This window comes from Sorex fumeus, unplaced genomic scaffold (assembly GCF_029834395.1).
Source record: "Sorex fumeus unplaced genomic scaffold, SorFum_2.1 ptg000063l, whole genome shotgun sequence".
Lineage (NCBI taxonomy): Eukaryota > Metazoa > Chordata > Mammalia > Eulipotyphla > Soricidae > Sorex > Sorex fumeus.
Genome location: NW_026606120.1, coordinates 64,513,860 through 64,533,547, shown reverse-complemented (window position 1 = coordinate 64,533,547; position 19,688 = coordinate 64,513,860). Strand labels below are relative to the sequence as shown.

The 19,688-nt window shown below is 38.7% G+C and overlaps 1 protein-coding gene across 1 annotated transcript in view; it reads left to right on the top strand.

The window, feature by feature from the left end:
* STXBP4 (syntaxin binding protein 4) overlaps positions 1–18,840 on the top strand; it is a 184,688-nt gene extending 165,848 nt beyond the window's left edge. Inside the window, exons 16-17 of the mRNA XM_056127634.1 lie at positions 2,073–2,130; positions 18,286–18,840. Of these exons, the coding sequence (XP_055983609.1) occupies positions 2,073–2,130; positions 18,286–18,400 (173 nt within the window). The 3' untranslated portion in view covers positions 18,401–18,840. The remainder of the gene's footprint in view (positions 1–2,072; positions 2,131–18,285) is intronic.
* Positions 18,841–19,688: the final 848 nt, after the last annotated feature.

Genomic DNA, 19,688 nt, shown 5'->3' with positions numbered 1-19,688 from the left:
ATCTGTTTTTAAGTGATCCTGTGGATGAAAAGATGTATATGAAGATAGATATTTTTAACTCTACCTAAGGGCTACATTTTTTTTCTTCTCCTTTTTATCAAATATATTCGAAGAGAGAAATTATAAGCATGGATATAATTGTGCAGGGGAAATAAATCATTGAGGATGACTTTCTACCTGACTTTTAACTGTCTTTGCCACATTGATCAGAAGTCCTGATGTTTCTGAGCACTTTTGTCATGGATACAGTGGTTTTTTTGTAGAGTCATCAGATTCTTCCCTGCAGGCGAGGGACTTGTCATTGATGAATGAAGTGATCCGTATCAAAGGCCCAGAATGTGTGAAGATAGAAAATAAATCTACTTGAACCAAAGCCGCAGCAGCAGTTTATCGTGACCCATCTGGGTGAGCATGTGCTGGCAGTGGCGAGAAGAGGAGATGAATGTGGTGTCACTTCATGAGCTTTGAAGATGCCCACCCTTTGTTAGTGCACAGTTTCCAGAAGTGCCTTAAAATGGAACAAAACAAAACACTTCACATAGATCCATTTACTAATTAAGAGAGAAAAAAGAAGCTCTTGGGTGATCTGTGTTCTTCTACAAAAGTAAAGGCCCTCCCGTTGTTCATCGATTTGCTTGAGCGGGCCCAGTAACATCTCCATTGGAGACTTTGTTGTTACTGTGTCTGGCATATCGAATACGTCACGGGGAGCTTGCCAGGCTCTGCCGTGCGGGCGAGATACTCTCGGTAGCTTGCCGGGCTCTCTCTCGAACTCGGGTCGGCCATGTTGGCTGCGTGCAAGGCAAATGCCCTAACTTTTTAGGCTGAAATCTTAGACAAGTTGTGTGGAAAGACTAGAAATTTATATATAATAAAGCTCCTTTGAATTTTTGTAGTGATAGAAACAGCATCCTCAGAGCTGACCTTACAGACTATTTTCTAAGAAACAAATGGTAATCGAGGTACAGTTGATTTTCTTTCTGTTCCTGCATTTTGGCTTCCAAGTCCACTGGTGAGACTTGGAATAATGGAAGTTAAGGACTTGTGATTGTTGCCAGATTACTTTCCAAAGTGATGCCTGCAAGGTTAATCTGAGCCTTGTAGTCTTCTCTGTGGTGTGTTAAAGAAATCAAGGAACCCCAAGAAGCCAGCATCAAAGGACTGATACAAAGGATCTATTAAAATCCTTAATAGCAATCAGGGAAGGAGTAACAGAGGCGAGGCAAGGGCAGGGTGGTGTGTTGGGGTGTGTGTGTGGGGGGGGGGGGGGATGGGGGGAACCACATGTCCCACAGGAATACCATCCACAAATGAAATTATAGAAGAATTTGCCTGCCCCAAAATGGGCGTGCTATCTTGGTGTGATGAGGAGAAAAAATATAGTCACTTACAGAAATCTGGCCAAATAATTGCTTGCTTACTTCACTCTACATCTCGTTACTGCTAGCTAACTACTCTCAATTCCATTACAGAAGTAGAAGCTAAGTTTAGCAAACTGGCCATTTATGTTTAGTGCACAAAATTCTTAATTAACAAAATAAAATAGCACAATTCATTGTAAATCACTTTGCTAAACTTTCAAACTTCATAAGGAATTTTGTCTTCTCCAGAAGCTCCTTCCAAACCCCTGCTGATGTGGCACTCATGCACTGCATCCCTGTGGAGCTGAGTGAAAGAATTTAAAGAAAACCAATTAAAGGAACTCGGAGCCAGAATAGCAAAGCCCAGGCCGTCTTGTCCATCCTTCTGCCTTCAGGCGGAAGCCATCCCCTGCACCAAAAATATTTGCTTGAATCCTGCTGACAAAAATGCTCACCCCATGTAAATGACAAGTCATAATCCAGATAATGCAACTAAAGCAGATTGTTAACTGTTCAAGACTTATTTATTATGTCCCAAAGTTGCTGATTATGAAAGCTCATCTGAATTATTTTATTGTCTCATTTCCTAGAAAATTATTTTCTATAAGAAATATGCTCAAATAATTGTGAAGATGTGGAAAACTTATGTCCAGGAAATACAGTTATCTTTATCATCCTATTAAATGTATTTTTGGTTTCCTTTCACTTCAGGTCTACCTTACGGGTGGGAGGAAGCTTACACAGCAGATGGAATCAAGTACTTCATCAAGTAAGTACAAGCATCTCAACCAAGTAAGCAATTTTCTTCACATCTGGAGACAACCTGGAAGTTGCAGAATAATCAGCAAAACCAGGAAACTCTTTAGGAGGTTATAAAAATTAGAAACAAGAAGAGAAGTCTCACCATTTTCATTTCATGTGATTTAAACACTAATAGCAGGTATCATTTAGAGAAAAAAAACCCTATTAATTATTTTAATGAAAACATCAGGAAATTGGAATAAGCCTCTCATTTGATCATCACTATTTACTACCTAAATTCACTTCTGGCTAAAAATATAAATATTTATGAAAAGTTAAAATAAAAAATCTATATTGAAGATCGTAAAGCTTCTTCATAATACAAATGATAATCATCTTAATAGTTCAATAGTTCCTAATATATATTTCATTCTGCAGTTATGTTGAGTATTTACTAGATGCCAGCCAATGTTCCATGCCATGGAACCCCATAGTGAAATACACTGGCAAGATCCCTGCCATCATAGACTTTACGTGATAGCAAGGAATCTCAGCAATAAATAACTTAAGAGATAAATGAGGCAAACTATGAACAAATCTTCTCTCGGTGGAATCTCAGAGCACCCTGTGGGCTGTGTGTATCATTTCCTCTACTTTACAGAGGAAGAAAACAAGAGCTAGAATGATAAGTGAGGGGAGGGAAAAAGTTATAGCTACTAAATTACCAGCCAGAATTGAATCAAGTGCTCTGCCTCCAGGATTCTTCATACTGTACAGATGGTCACTGAGAGGGACCTATCTTGGAAAGGCTCAATAGGAACACATTTTTCTAGCTGCAAGGCAAATCTGTTTTACCCTGGACTAAGCAGTCTGGTATATTCCTATTCTTTGGGGTACTTCCTGTCATGCCAGAATTGGCATTATGAGAGCACAAAGGGGAATTCTTAGAGATTCCCTTGTATTTTCTTTTCTTTTTAAAGTAGATTCTGCTTGGTTTGCATTTAAAGAAGAAAAGAAAAATGTGTCCTTGTTGGCTTTTCAAATATACAAATATTTCCCAAGGCAATATCCAGATTTTGGGAGTTTTAAGTTCTGTGACTTTACATATCCAAACTTCAACTTTCTCATAAAATAAGGGGAATGGTGTCTGTCTTATACAGTAGTTATATGTTAAGCATCTATCTTTCCAGAATGGTAGCTTCTGGAAGAAAAGTTGCACTCTGATAAGCTATGTTAACTATGTTTAGTTCCTGGAACATAGAAATCACTGTGCTGTAGGGGGGTGTCAGGAGCATCTATCTCAGATGCTTAACGTATAGGTGCCTAATAACTTCCTCTATTATGATGAGGGGGGAAGCATGAAAAATGCCATGACTATTGAAATACTAAGAATTCAGATGCTTTATATTTGAAATGATTTATTAGAAAACTAGGATAATTCCTGCAAAGTGATATATACATATATATACATATATATATATATATATATATATATATATTCCTTTGTGGTCACTAGCAAAAAAGCAAGGGTATAGTTCATAACAGGTGAAGGAGAAAGTGTTCTTTAGGACAGAAGGCCTAGAATTCTATCTACAGATCACATTTACTACCATATAATCACTTTCAGAGTGGTAGCTTCTGGAAGAAAAGTTGCACTCTGATAAGCTATGTTAACTATGTTTAGTTCCTGGAAGATTGAAATCACTGTGCTGTAGGGGGGTGTCAGGAACATGAAAAACCACATTCATTTGCATTTGGTTTTTATATTAACTTCTTGTGAATAAATGCAAGATATGAGGCAGGGAAAAGACCAGGCATACTCTAGGTTTGCTTTTCTTCACCTTTTTTTATTCCAATTCCATTTTAGCCACTATGATTTACAGTTTTACAATGTTGTTAGTGGTAGAGTTGTATGCATACAATATTCAAACACCATATCCTCCACTACAGTGCCTATTTCTCTCCAACATTGCCCCTCCTCACCCCCATTCCCCTTACCTCACTGTTCTCACCCCATTCTCTACATCTCAAGGGCCCTGGTAAACTCTGTTCTGTATACTTGTTCTTAGCTTCTGTTGCTTTTGGCCATTTGTTGTTCCCTTTATGGGTTTTATATTCCACATATGAGAGATAGTTCATTATGTATCTATCTCTGTCCTTCTGACTGACTTTAGTCAACACTCTGCCTTCCAGTTCCATCCACATAGCAACGGGTTGCATGATTTCATCTTTTCTTGTATCTGAGTAGTGCTCCTTTGTGTACATATCCCATGGGTTCTTTATCCTATCATCAGTTCTTAGACATTTGCACTGTTTCCAGATTTGAGCTATTGTGAATAGCGCTGCAATGAATATAGGAGCACAGATGTCTTTTCTGAATAGAGATTTTTGGTCCTTGTGGTAGATGCCCAGAAGTAGAATTGCTGGCCTTATAGAAGCCAATTTTAGTTTTGTGGGAAGTGTCCATATTTTCCAAACAGGTTAAACCTGTCAAGCTTCTAACCAGCAGTGGTTGGGGATTCCTTTTCTCCCATACCAGCACTGGTTGTCTTTGTTCTTTTTGATATGTGCCATATGGGGTGATACCTTGTTGTTTTTATTTTGCATTTCCCTGACGATAAATGACAGAAAACATCTTTTCATTAACCTGTTTAACCTGTTGGGCATCTGTATTTCCTCTTTGAAGAACTGTCCATCTCTTCTCCCCAGTTTTAGTAGTATTTTTGTTTCTAATAGTAGTAGTAGTTGTTGTTGTTAAGTTTTACAAGTTCTTTAGCTTTATGTATGTCTTGGATATTAACTCTTTGTCAGATGAGTGGTGTATCTCAAATTAGGAAGATTCTGCAACATTAAATAATGACCAGAATAAAAAGACAACCCACCGCTAGATGAAACCATTTGCTCAGCACTTTAAATATTTTGATAGCAGTTACTTCCTAGATCTTAACTGTGTTCTAATAAATGATATTTCCAGATAAGTAGTATAATGTCCATTTATGTTTTTTAGAAACTATTTGACTTCTTAATCTTCATTGTCTCACTAATGTCTTACTAATGTCTAATATTCAATCTTCATAGCTTGTATTACTAGCTTTTGAACAGATAAATGCTACTTTGAAAGCAAGAGAGAACTAGTGATAAACTATGTAAGTGTATACCTTAAAAGTGGCAGCAAACAGACTTCCAAAACACTTTAGATGATGGTCTACATACATTGACTTCTGTCACTGTTCTCCCAGAAATTGAATTTTTACATCTGATGGAAACAAAGCCTCAGGCAAAGGAATAAGTGTCAGTGCTGTCCCAAGAATATCCAAATGAATATAGTCCTCATTGAGTATTCCTATCCACCCTCTTGTCCACCGTACACCTATTCATATTCTAGTCATCTATTCAAGTTCTGATGCAAGAGAAAAAGGTGTTTTACCTGGCATTGCTAGAGTCAGAATTTCATTTAATTAACAAATATTTATGTCTGTGTATATATGTATGTGTACCAGTATATATATTAATATGAATTTAATATGTTAATTTGCTATTTATAATATGCATACTTTTGATATGCACATGCATATATGAGCTGTGTGTATGTAGTGTATGTGTGTGTGTAATAGTGCTTTCAAGGGAAAACTTCTTTTCTTGATATGGAAAAACAGTTACCACATACTTAAATTTAATTACAAACTGTTGGTTATCTTGAAGGTGCTGTAATGAGATAATATGCTTAAGTAGACCATTTCTTCACCCAATTTGATTTTGGAGTCACATCTGATGGTTCCCAGGGAGGTACTCTCAGCAGTGCTCAGGTACTCTTGCCTCAGTTCTCTGAGATCATGAAATCAATACTAGAGTTCAAACCCACATCCCCTGCATGCAAAAAATATATATATCTGTAAGCTATTTCCTCAGTCCTCGGCCAATTTTTTATTTTCCCTGTACTGTTACAGATATAGAGTCACGGTCACGGTCCTCCCATTGTTCATCAATTTGCTCGAGCGGGCCCAATAACGTCTCCATCATGAGACTTGTTGTTACTGTGTTTGGCATATCAAATACGTCACGGGTAGCTTGCCAGGCTCTGCCGTGCGGGCGAGATACTCTTGGTAGCTTGCTGGGCTCTCCGAGAGGGGTAAAGGAATCGAACTCGGGTCAGCCATGTTGGCCGCTTGTAAGGCAAACGCCCTACCGCTGTGCTATTGCTCCAGCCCGTATAGAGTAGTTGTTTTATATATTTCCACTTTGAAATTTTATATGCTTTATTTCTTTGCTGTATTATTTGATAAAATATTATTATGAGTTATGTTCTGTTGAAAAATAAATTTATGATATATACACTGGGGCTAATATATTATTTTTATCATACTCTTTATTTTGAAAAATTAATTCAAATTCACTAAGTGTCATGATTATATTGATTCTCCATTACTGCATAATGAATCTCCATAAAATCTGACAGATTAAAACAATAAACATCTCTTCTTGCCCATTCTCAAAGATCAAGCATTCAGGTGTATTTTTTCTTGATTATTCTGGCTCTTTTTCCCTCTGAGTTGCTTTTGAAGTTACAATCAAAGGATGAGCCAGAACTGGGAATTGAAGAGCAGTTTGATGGTGCTGGAATATCCGTTCCAAGTTCACACAGGTGACAGTTGACAGAAGGCTTTTTTTCCTAATCACAATATGAGCCTTCTCTTAGAGGTCTGTGGGGCTGCGTTCAGCATGGTTGATGACTTCCCTTAGAGCAAGGAACAAGAGAAAAGTAAGAGCAAGAGAAAAAGCAGGACAAATGCTGCAGTGTTTTTACGAACAGTCTCAGAAGGACAAGACATAACCATGGCCTCTGCCATAAACTATGAGTGACACAGACTAACCCAGGTATAGTAAGTAACCAAGTATACAAAAAAGTGAGTTCCAGAACGGTCCTATCTTACAGGATGACTATCACAATTTTGTTCCATAAAATAGTGCATGGAAAGCATATATGTTATGTGCTTCACAAAATATGTACTCTGAATGTCACAAAACTCAATATACTGCTTAAAACCCAAATTATACTGTGACTTCTAAAAAAGCTGTATCCTTTATTTTAAAAGTTAAACTTGATTTATAATTCTCTATGCATTTATGTTGATATGCTTTTATATCAGTTCCTGAAACCTGTGACTTTCCTCCTATTATAATGCCATTGAAAAAAATTGTGTGTGTGAGAGACAGAGAGAGAGAGAGAGAGAGAGAGAGAATCAGTGGTATGTGAATGGAACAAGAGTTTCTGTCTAGAGTAGGTGAGGCAAATGAATGAATTACTACTCACTGCCTCACCTGTCTCAAGTATGAGGATTTCTGAGAGCACACTGAATGTCACTGATATGTATCTTGATCAGTTTGAGATGTCTGCTGTGAGTGCAGGGGCAGAGGGCAGAGGACACAAGCCACATAGTCTTTAGTCTTCTGGACAAGTGGTTTTCAACTGCCAGTCCACTGACCAGTGCCCATCTGCAGGTGCAGAACAGGTGTAAAAAGATAGAAGGTCACTGCTTTAGAATCTAGCTTCCACCTGTGGATCACAGGTCCACAGGCCCCCATTCCATGTGGGATGATGTAGCACATGGGAGAAGGGCGACGTCTGGCAGTGGTCAGGGCTTACTGATCCCTGAATCTGCTCAGGGATAACTCCTACTGGTGCTCAGGGGACCATATGTGGTGCCAGGGATAAAAACCAGCAAAGTTATACTATACCATATCTCCAGCCCTGAGTTTTAAAATATTGTTCTAAAATAAACTCTTCTCAGTAAGTGTTTAACTATAGGGCGTTTGCCTTGCACGCAGCCAACATGGCCAACCCGAGTTCGATTCCTCCGCCCCTCTCGGAGAGCCCGGCAAGCTACCGAGAGTATCTCACCCACACGGCAGAGCCTGGCAAGCTCCCCGTGACGTATTGGATATGACATACACAGTAACAACAAAGTCTCCAATGGAGACGTTACTGGGCCTGCTTGAGCAAAAATCGATGATCAACGGGAGGGCCTTTACTTATTTTACTTATTTAAATATCTAATGTATGCATAGTCTATAATTATATAATCTTATATATATTAAAGTTGCATAAACATTTCTCCAGAGAAAAAGTTTGCAAATGGACAAAATTTAAAAAGCCCCCTACCGTAGTGCATAGTGGAACTTTGGAACTTTGCCAGAATAAATAGTAATAATACAAATAGTCATCTGGAATAGCAAATAGTGAGAGCTCCTATCCCCCAAATTCATCTGAAGATAATTAGTATTTAAGAATTTTGCTTTTATGACTGACCCTAAAGCAGTCATTTTCGATCTTTTTTTTTTACACCTAACACCTATGGACTAGCACCACTTTACAGACTGGTGTTTGTTGCAAACCCATCCACCGTTATAAAGGATCACAGATTTCCAGTAGACAAGGCATTACTCACTCCTATTCAGAGTTCATAAATGATGGTACCAACCTTAGGGTAGGACATCCATTCTATCCACTTGTGCCCAAGTAGTAAAGTATCTGGATCATAACCATAAATGAATAAAATTTGTCTTCATCAAACAACATAAGGTTGAAGGTTCAGATCACTATTTAGACGTCTAAATTATTTCTGTTGTCTCATTTATAAAATGAGTAAAATGTTGAAAATACAAAGGGGGAAAAGTGAGTTTTTATTTCCTTACCTCCTCACTTTATCTGGCAAGTAGTGTCTAAGGTAACTGGAATGTAGTTAGAAGTTCGGGAAACTGGAGAAAGCAGAGTGCAAAAGGATGGCATCTGGATTGCAAGTAAAAAGCTAGAAATTGTGATTTTTCCTAAATTCTAGGCAGGTTAGCCAGATTAGCTCCACTTTAGTGGAACTAAAGGGTGGGGTTCCCTCTCATAGACTTTTTTGAACAACAATTTAATTTGGAGACTGCTTTGTTCATTGTCAGGAAGTTAAGAAATGCTAATGGGCAAATTACAGAAACCTTAAGTTTCATTTGATGAGGTGTCAGGGAAATTTGGGTGTCAGCCTCCATCAGGAGGAGAACACATCTGTTCCATACAGTCTTTTGTGTGTATAAAAGCTAAGCACTGCCTTCTTACTGAGACTAGAAGAGGGGGGAGAGAAGACTTGAAGGAGGAAATAAGGACTTTCTAAAACTTTTTCCCAAAATACTTTTTATCTATAAATATATATTTAAGTTATTGAGGTTATAGTAGTTTAGACATAACTGTGCTAACTACAGTGCATGATATATAGAGAGACTAAATAGACATTTATTTATCCAATGGATAAAACTGTCATTGGTAATTCGGGAGAGCAACTGATATGAAAAAATATTTATGAGCTTGAATAATCAGACCTGCATTTTCATGTTCGTGTCACCACTTTTGAGTGTCACAAAAGTGGTGACATTTTGATGTGATTATCTCATTTCAGTTTTCTGAAGCTGAGATTCCCAGACATATTTGACCCTACCATTCCCTTTTCAGGAAAAAATAAATAAAAAATGTGTTCTCACCAGGAATCTCCCTTCTTGAAGCAAACAAAGTTTCTGAGGCTACGATCTCCCCTTGGATCATTCTAGCAACCCCTCAGGATGTGGTATCACCCACTGTAGGAAAGACCCTCCTAAAATATGTCCTTTTCTTGTCCCAAAATACAGATGGGTTGGAGATACGTTCAATACCTGCCTTGCATGTATAAAGCCCTGGATTCAATCCCTGGTAGGACAAAACAAAACAAACATTTGGAAAAAAAAAACACTAGCAGTTTATATCTCATCTTCCAAGATTGTTTTAAGAATTGTATTAAAATAAGTAATGTAAAATCCTTCACAAAGTATCTGGCAGTAGTGAGTGTTTAACAGATGTTAATTCCCCTGTTTCCTTATTCTATGTTATTGCAGTTTGCCAATGGTGACATTTTAGATAATAACATATGCACAGCTGCAAAGAGAATCCGGGAACCCAAACCTACACTTGGGCCCACCCCTGCCTAGTCAGAAGCCCTGTGACAGGATCAGAGAGGTTGCACTGCACAGCAGCCCAGGAGCTTCCTCTGGATTTTCTATAAGTCTCCATTCAAGTGTGTAATGATGTGAAGCATAGTGTGAGAAACTGTCATTTAAAAGAGAGGCCTCCCGTCCCACCCTGCCTCTGTGGCGGGGCATTGTGGTTTGCAAAAGAGGCAATGAGTGGCAATCATGTTTGGTATATAGTCTACTTTCAGCATGCTTCTCCCATCCTGGGAGGATCCTCCCAACACCCTTTATTTGGTGCTCCCTTCTTTATCTGAGCTCCCTTTTCCCCTAGCATGGATGGGGGGCATGGGGGGTGGGAGGGATACTGGGATCTGTGGTGGTGGGAAATGGGCACTGGTGGAGGGATGGATATTTGATCATTGTATAATTGAAACCCAAGCACAAAAATTTGTAAGTCTACAACTGTACCTCATGGTGTCTCACTAATAAAAATTTAAAAAAATAAAAGAGAGGCCTGCCAGCTGGCTTCAGTTACTCATAATGGCAGAGCTACTGAAATTAATAAAAAGTTCATATGCAAACAGGCCACATCAAGCTCTCCCCACCTCCCCACTCCCAATTTAACTGATAACAGGTACAACTGAGGCATGACGTTTATTTTTCGTTTTTTTGGGTTTTCTTTAACATTTTATTGGTGTAATATAAACAAACCCTCTGGGATTGTATCAGATACTTGAAAATTCAGTATCTTTCTGGGTTTATACTTTTAGTCAGGTGTAGAATTCTTTCTGCCTCTACCTCTAAGACACCTTATTTAAATTTATTAGCACAACTTTTTATTTATTTATTTTCATTTTGTCAAACAGTTCCTTCCATAAGAAAGAATTTGTTGGACTGCTATATTAATTTACTAGTGCTGCCAGAATGAAATATCACAAACTGGGTGACTTAAATAAACAACCAAAATATATTTCCTCACAGTTCTGGAAACCCAAAGCCTAAGGCCAAGAAGTCCTCAGGATAGGTTTCTAGCGAGACATCTTTTCTCTCAAGTAGTCAATTACTCCCTCTATGTCCTTATCTGACTTCTTTGTGTATGCACACAGAGAGACGTTTGTGGTCTCTCTTATAAGGATGGAGTCCCACTAGGCTAGGACCCTGTCTCCATGACCACACCTAACCCTCATTACATTCCTTGGTAGGAAATGGCATGTATCAACATAAGGATATTAGGGGGAGCTGGGAAATGCTTGGGTATCTTTCTCTAATAACAAATCTGGAATAAAGAATGTAAAATTTTTCTGGATGAAGCCAAAAAGCTTATGAGAAAATATAAATCGACCAACTACAAAATTCAGTGTTTATTATTACCTTAATAGTTGTTTTATAGGTACCAGTCAGTTGGTACCAGTCAAAGACTTGTTTGAGATCTTCTATATATTTTTATCTGATCATGATAAAAAAAAAACATTAAATTATGAGTTACCCAGATAACTATGACTAAAGGTAAAGGTAAAGGCCCTCCCGTTGATCGTCGATTTGCTCGAGCGGGCCCAGTAACGTCTCCATTGGAGACTTTGTTGTTACTGTGTTTGGCATATCGAATACTCTCGGTAGCTTGCCGGCCTCTCCAAGAGGGGCGGAGGAATCGAACTCGGGTCGGCCATGCTGTCTGCTTGTAAGGCGAACGCCCTACCCGCTGTGCTATCGCTCCAGCCTATGACTATTAAACATTTTCCTTGGGAAAAAAATGATTATGCCTATCCTGGAATGTTTTAACTTTAGACAGTAGCTCAAGAATATTTTGCTTCCAAATAAGAATTTACAGCTATTACATCACTTAAGCCTGTGTATATTATTTGAAAAGATATACATCTTTTTATTTTTCTTACTGCAGGAGAATTTAGCTTTCAGTGCTCATTTTCAACAAGTTTATGACAGAAAATTTTTACATAGTGCATAAATAATATTGCTATGGCCTTAAGTTCTTATAGTAATTTTATATCTGAGATTAGAAGATTCTTTTTGTTTTGCTTTAGGGCCACATGGAGTAGTGCTGGGAGTAAAAGGCATTATTTAAGGGTCCCTACTAGAGGTGTTCTGGGGACCATGTGGTGCTAGAGATCAACTTGGGCTGACTGAATGCAAACTGTGTGCTTGACACCATTGAAATATCTCCCCTGCCCCTGAAAGAAATTGTAGGGTATAATTCAGCATCTCCCTAAACTAGCACTGTAGCACTGTCCTCCCGTTATTCATCGATTTGCTCAAGTGGGCCCACTAACGTCTCCATTGTTACTGTGTTTGGCATATCGAATATGTCATGGGTAGCTTGCCAGGTTTTGCCGTGCAGGTGAGATACTCTCGGTAGCTTGCCAGGCTCTCCGAGAGGGGCAAAGGAATCGAATCCAGCTCGGCCGAGCCGGCCACGCACAAAGCAAATGCCCTACAGATGTGCTAGCGCTCCAGCCCTACCCAAACTAAAGAATAATAATACTAATAATACAAGGCCGAAGAAATTATACAGGGATTAGGCATGGCCCTGTCTTGTGTCAGACCCTGATTCCATTCCTGCACCACATGGTCCCCCTAGCATCACTGGGTACCGCCCTAGAAGCCCAGGAGCATCCACAGAGTGACACTGACAGCACTGCATCCTTGAGCCCTTTCATTGGACCACTGACCAGTGGCCTGAGAATTTCTGGGAATAGTCCCCAGGTTCCCTGAGCAACACTTGGTAGACCCCTCCCTCAAGGAAATAATAAGCTGACTTTTAACATAGTCTTAAGTGAAGGCTCAATGGTAGAGCACTTACCTTGCATGTGTGAAGCCCTGTGCTCAATCCCTGGCACCACAAAATTAAAAATATTTTAAAGCTACCTGATTTACTTGTTTGCTTACAATTGATTTGCTCTTTTTGTTAATATTTTATTTATTTATTTTTGTGAGACCCAGAGATCAAATCCAGACCTTATCCACACAAGGCATATGCTTTATCATTGAGCCACATTCTCTGCCCTGATTTTTATTTAGAGAAAGTATGATGACTGTATGTAGCACTGTAGCACTGTCCTCCCATTGTTCATCGATTTGCTCGAGCGGGCACCAGTAACCTCTCCATTGTGAGATTTGTTGTTACTGTTTTTGGCATATTGAATATGTCACAGGGAGCTTGCCAGGCTCTGCTGTGGGGCCGGGATACTCTCGGTAACTTGCTGGGCTCTCCGAGAGGGACGAAAGAATCAAACCCAGGTCAGTCTCGTGCAGGGCAAATGCCCTACCCGCATAGTGCTATCCCTCCAGCCCGATGACTGTATAATGAAATAAAATTTGTCTTCAGGTCTATAATTGTTTGAACCTTCATCTTTGACCAGAGTCTTAGTGGCTTTCCAAGGTGCCTAATTACAAAATGTTCAATGTGCTCTGTGATATTTTCAAAGTTCATTAATGAGAAATAATCACTTTCATTTTAGAATATTCTAAAGCTAGATGAGGAAATTCCCTTTCTATATCAGTGAGAATGTGATGCCTATAATTTCTTTTAGGTAATTTAGAATGATGATTTCATATTATTAGTCCATAGCCATAATCAATGTCTAACGACTTTACATGCTGCTTTACATGGTTCAGTGTCTTTAATTGACATGGCTCCCTTTTTCTTCTGACCTTCCAATTTTTTCCAATTGGGATTTCTTTTGTCTTGTTTTATTTTTTTAATATTATATGAAATGGATCACTTTTTTACTCCTACACAATAAATGATTTTGATAGTCATGTACACAAAATTAAGAACTCAATGGGTAAAGAAATAAAGGCCAAGTATAATGTTACTAGACTAATATTAATATTACTTTTTTGTTGGTGGTGGTCTTGGGGTCACACCCAGCTATATGCTCAGGGCTTACTCATCACCTGTGCTCAGGGATCACTGCTGGCAGAGCTCCAAGGACCATATGTGATGTCAAGTACTGGGTTGACTGCATGCAAGGCAATTAGTTACATTGACTCATTAACCTTCAGCTTTATCTTGGACATCATGAAATAATGCATGCGATCTTTCTAAATATAATACATATATACATATATATTACCATCTACATTGGAATATAAAAAAAGAGCCTTTTATCACAGTTATAAGAATGAATTTCTACAAGAGTAGTTCACTTTTTTGTCTTTAAGCCTCATTTTTCTTAACAGGCTGTCCTAAATTTTTATTTTGAAAAAAATGAATTTTATATGCTAGAAGGTAAGAAACATAAGGAGAGTAATTATAATGGGATTTAAATAATGCACTTACATTTCTTTGCCAATAAACTTGTTCTCTTTAAGTTTCTTTTATAAGCTCTAAGATATGTCGTTTAATGTACAAATACTATAAAAGATAAAAAACACAATACTGTCAGCTTCCCAAATTGAACACTGCTGTTTTCCTACTACAGATTTGGCAACCATTCAGATGCAAGTTGTTATGATTTAAAAAATTTTAAATACATCTGAATTTCCATTGATTACTCTCCAAATCAGGTTAGATATACTCTCTGCAGGTACATTTGTCAGAAATAGTGTGTGTTTAAAGGGAAGGTTTTTGGGTTTTATAATCATCCTGCTTTATTATTAGACCTTTAAATTTTTCATTCTGGGTAGCAGTATTTTACTTTATTTATTAGCTGTAGGATCTTTATTAAGCAGAGTCAACAGGGCTGATTTATTCTTTCTTCACAGTTGAATTATCAAGTATTTCAATCAATAGAGGAACAATTTCTAATTGTTAGAGTGTTCTAATGGTAGAATGTTCTCCAAGCCAGTGAATCTGGGATTATTTCAGCATAGTGATTATAGCAAAGCTCTTTAGACACCATAGAACTGATTAATATGCACACGAATGGCCCCATTTCAGCATCCTGGGGAGAATTTCAACTTTTCCCCACAATTGTCAAAAAGCCACAGTTATCAATTTAATATTCATAGCCATGATTCTTTGTGGAATATCTGCTTCTTGCATTAACAGGTTTCCTTGTTTGATTTTGCTTTTTGGGTCACACCCAGCGATGCTCAGGGGTTACTCCTGGCTCTGCACTCAGGAATTACTCTTAGTGGTGCTGGGGAACTATATGGGATGCTGGGGATTGAACCTGGGTCGGCCGCATGCAAGACAAATGCCCTACCTGCTGTAATATGGCTCCGGACCTGCATTAACAGTTTTAGAAGCATTTGTTTCCAGTTGTTGTTTTTGTTTTTTCAAAGAACTCAGGTTCATGAATAGAATGTTATCTCTGTTGCCTGGTTTATTATTTCCTAGTGATAGCTGTAGTAACTGCATGAAGGCTGCTTGGGTGTGTAGAAAGGATGAACTTAAGATGAATTAATCAAGATTTTATGCTTGCTTTTGTATTTGGAGAAAGATCAGATGTTGACTTGTTGACAAAAGGTTTTTAATGAGGATAACGAGCAAAAAAGAACCGTCTGATGGATCTTTATAATATTCATCCCTGGCTCTGTGCTCAGAGATTATTCCTAGTGGGATTAGGGGCCATATGGGATGCCAGGAATGGAACCCTGGTTGTCTATGTGCATGGCAGATGCACTACCCACTATATTATCTCTCCGACCCCAATTTTTCAAATTTAATGGGATCATGCCTAATCTTGTTTTTAAAAAATGATTGAATCCCCATGAGTTACACAATTACAAAGTTGTTCATGATTGGATTTCAGTCATACAATGTTCCAACACCCATCCTTCCATCCATTTACCATATTCATTTCCTGCCACCAATGTCCCCTGTTTCTCTCTACCTCCCTCCCATTCACAGCATTTCTCTATGATAAACTCTCTCTGTCTCTGTCTCTGTCTCTGTCTCTGTCTCTGTCTCTCTCTCTCTCTCTCTCTCTCTCTCTCTCTCTCTTTCTCTCTCTCACTGTGATTTTCAATACTGTTATAGTGTTGTTAAGTCAGATAGGAAAGCATGCTCCTAAACTTACCACTCAGTTAAGTTTATTTATTCCTATTTCTTTTTTTTTTCTCTTTTCCCAAATCAGAAGCATTATAAGGAAGGAGTATTTCTAATGATTTTGATTTCCATATTTAACATATTATAAATAGCTGATAAATATTAGATATACCAATATTTGAACATTTTTCAAAAACAGTATCATTGCACTTTTTCTTTTTAATTTTAAATAGGTACTTTGGACAAAACATTGTGTCCCCATTTCACCTTACAGTGGTATTATAACCCTCTTAGGTTACACTCAGTATTTATTTAAAACCACTTATAATTTCAGCAGCTTACCAGATTTATAAAATGACTTAAAATAAAATTAAGTTGTTCAGAATTAAGTTGCCTTAATAAATTTAGCCTTCATAATAAGAAATTCCATTAGACCATTTTAAAGAGATAATAGTAATATGGATTACTGTCAAGAGAATAATGATTCTTTGTACCACTTAACCACACTCTGGGGTTTTGAAACTATGAAGATGTCTCAGCTTTCCACCTTCACATTATTGTAAAACAATTTTTAAAAAAATTAACCCATAGTAAAACTATCTTTCTCCATTAAAAATTGAAAAATGCAGCTTTCAATTTTAAGGAAAATAACTGAAAAATTTATATGATCTTATATGATAAATTTTAGAATATAAGATTGAAAACAAATCACAATCACAAATTGAAAACAAAAATCAGTGAAACTGACCATCTGTACTAAGTCCAAAATCTTCTGTGATTGTCATCAACAGCCAGTAAAATAAATGTGTTTTTGTGATAGCTCCCAAATGGTGCTCTGTGGAATACTCACTCCCCGTGTGCTAACAGGAACGTGTTAATTTGAGTAATATTGCAAACTCTTGGAGAATTGTCAAACACAGTATATTTAAGGCTCTGGGAAATCACACAGTAAAGAGGTCTACATAACTATTAGTGTATCTAAACTTATCCATAGAGTATTCTTCTTTACATAACATTTAAAGACCTTGGGAATATTTTATGGGAAATATTCTGTAATACAGAAGATATTTTCAGATCCATGATCTTATTTGGTCCTCATAAATAGAAGCTCTCCCTCAAACAGACTCCATCTAAGACATGAGGTACCTGCTGAGGTTGAGTCAGGGTAGGATGGCAAAAACTAACCTAGGATAGATAAAGTCAGTGAAGTAAAGTAGGGAAATGAGAAAGAAGTTTCCAAAGAAGAAAAAATAAAAATCATCCTAATTCCTGAAGCTGTCCAAGACTCAGGAGCTGGGCAGATGGTGGTGGATCTATGAGATGCATTCAGCAGATGATGGGGACGTGGATACTAGGCTTGAAAAAGACCAACCACCTGGTAGCAGCACACTTTGTGGTGGTATTTCTCTATTCCCTTTGCATGCCCTTTTATGCATTCTTCCTTACCACTACCTGTCTTCTTCCGGGAAATGCTTAGTCATTTGTTCTGTAATATATGTTACTCTGTTAGACATTGCAAACTCAACAACATGTTCCTGTCTTCAAGGAGCAACATGTGCAGAAATATTCTCTAAAACCAAGGGGCACATAGAACATCGTGTAGTAAGAGAGAAAACCATGGGCACAATTTGGAAGAATCTGGAGGTCAGTTTGGTTCTCTGGGATTAGTATGAAGTAGCTTCCTAAGCAAGATAGAAAAGAGGAGGAATGCAGAAGGAAAGTGTTGTTGCGGCTGTGAGGAGCTGGGTTTTTCCCACTATAGACTTTTCCTACTAAAGCCTGTAATCCAGAAGGCATTGGTTGGCATTGAATTCTTAGCAGGTGAGCAACAGTGTAGGGTTTGTCATTTAGAAATATGTCTTGGCTAAAGAAAAGAACGCTTTAGAAAAGAATTGACTAGAACAGAGGCAGAGAAACCAGTTATGTCAGTGACCCAGTCTGCAGCATTGGAAAAGGAGAGGAAGGAAACAATTCCCAGGATACTGCCAAGATGTGCTAACCGGATGTGCTGACCGAGACTGGGATGGATAAGCAAGGAATTAAAGAGGACACATTCTCCTGCACTCCTTTTTACCACAGGAGGGTTTTTTCCCTGAACCTGAAAACACACCTAAGAACTTTGAGACCTGTTCACTCCAGTAACTGCAGCTCCCTCTCACCAGGGTGGGAGTAGTGTCACTAGGGTCCAGGCTGGCATTGATGGGCACTAAGCCAGACTTTCGGATTGTAATTGCATTCCCTCTTCTTCCCAAGTCACGTAACCCAGACCACATCCTGGCTCCACCCCGTCATGAGCGCACTGAACCTGGCCTGCTCCGAGGAGAATGAAGAGGATTGCTTGGGAGAACTTCCGGACCACAAGAGTTAATGGCTTTCTGGAAGAATCTGAGCTCTACCATCTACCATCTCCAGCCCTGTGGACAACTCTCGGACTGAACAGTCCAAAATAGGAGTCAGACAACCAAAGTTGTGAAAAGAAATCTCTGGAACAGGCTATTTTTATAAAACATTCTCTTTTAACTGTGTATATTTGCAATATCCATTGCCACTCCAGTCATTAATACTCTAGCACACATTTTTGAAATTCTCTGTAATGAGATTTTATAGTCTGTACACTTTTTCATTTATACTCTGTAATTTTATATGTAGTTCTTTATATAGTGTCAGATATAATGATTTTTATAATTATGCCTTATACTGGAAAATTCCTTGAACATAATGGTACTCTTCTTTTACTTGATATTACGCTAACCTTTGATATTCACATCGTTGGTAAGGAATTTGAGAGAGCGTTTTGGATTCTCTTTATTTGATGCAGGGATCAAACCAGGGCCGCTTCGTGTGAAGTGATGTGAGGTAAATGTTTGACTGCTGAGCCATATCCCCAAATCCCATCTTAGTGTTGTATAAGGATCAAATTAAGACAGGTCCCAAATACAGCTTCCACATTTATGGGACTTTCTTACTTAGAATTAAAAAACACCGTCCTCCTGTTGTTCATCGATTTGCTTCAGCGGGCCCAGTAACATCTCCATTTTTTGAGACTTGTTACTCTGTTCGGCATATTGAATATATGCAGGCGAGATATTCTCGGTAGCTTGCTGGGCTCTCTGAGCTTACTTAGAATACACCTTTCAAACACTGTTTTATTGAGGCCACATAGTATGCCTGTGATGCAGATGCAGTGAGTATTTTTATTCTTACTTTTCAGTTAGTGGACTCCTGTTTCAGAGGAGTGAAGTTCCTTGTCTCAGAGTTGAGATTCACACCCAGGTCTTCTAACTCCAAGCCCAGCCCTCTTGCCACCACACCTCCCCACCACCACCACCCCCCAAGGAGAGGTCACAGGCAGGCACGCAGCCTGGGGCTGTGTTGATGCAGCTGAGCTCCACTGCTGTGCGCTCTGCAGATTCAGGAGTCACCTCTGCAGTCAAGCATGACCCCTGCATGACCCCGCTAATCCCTTCCTCCTCCTTCAGCCCCAGGACCCACCCCCTGGAGGCACAACTTTAGGTTGTCTTTTCAGCTGCCTCCTGGTCAAGTCAAGGCACTGTTTTGCCCTTGCCAGAGTGAGTGTCCAGAGGCCAGTGGAGGGAAGAGGGTATCTGGACTCTCCTCTGCACTCTGAAGAGACGTCCTTGAACTACTTCTGCTGA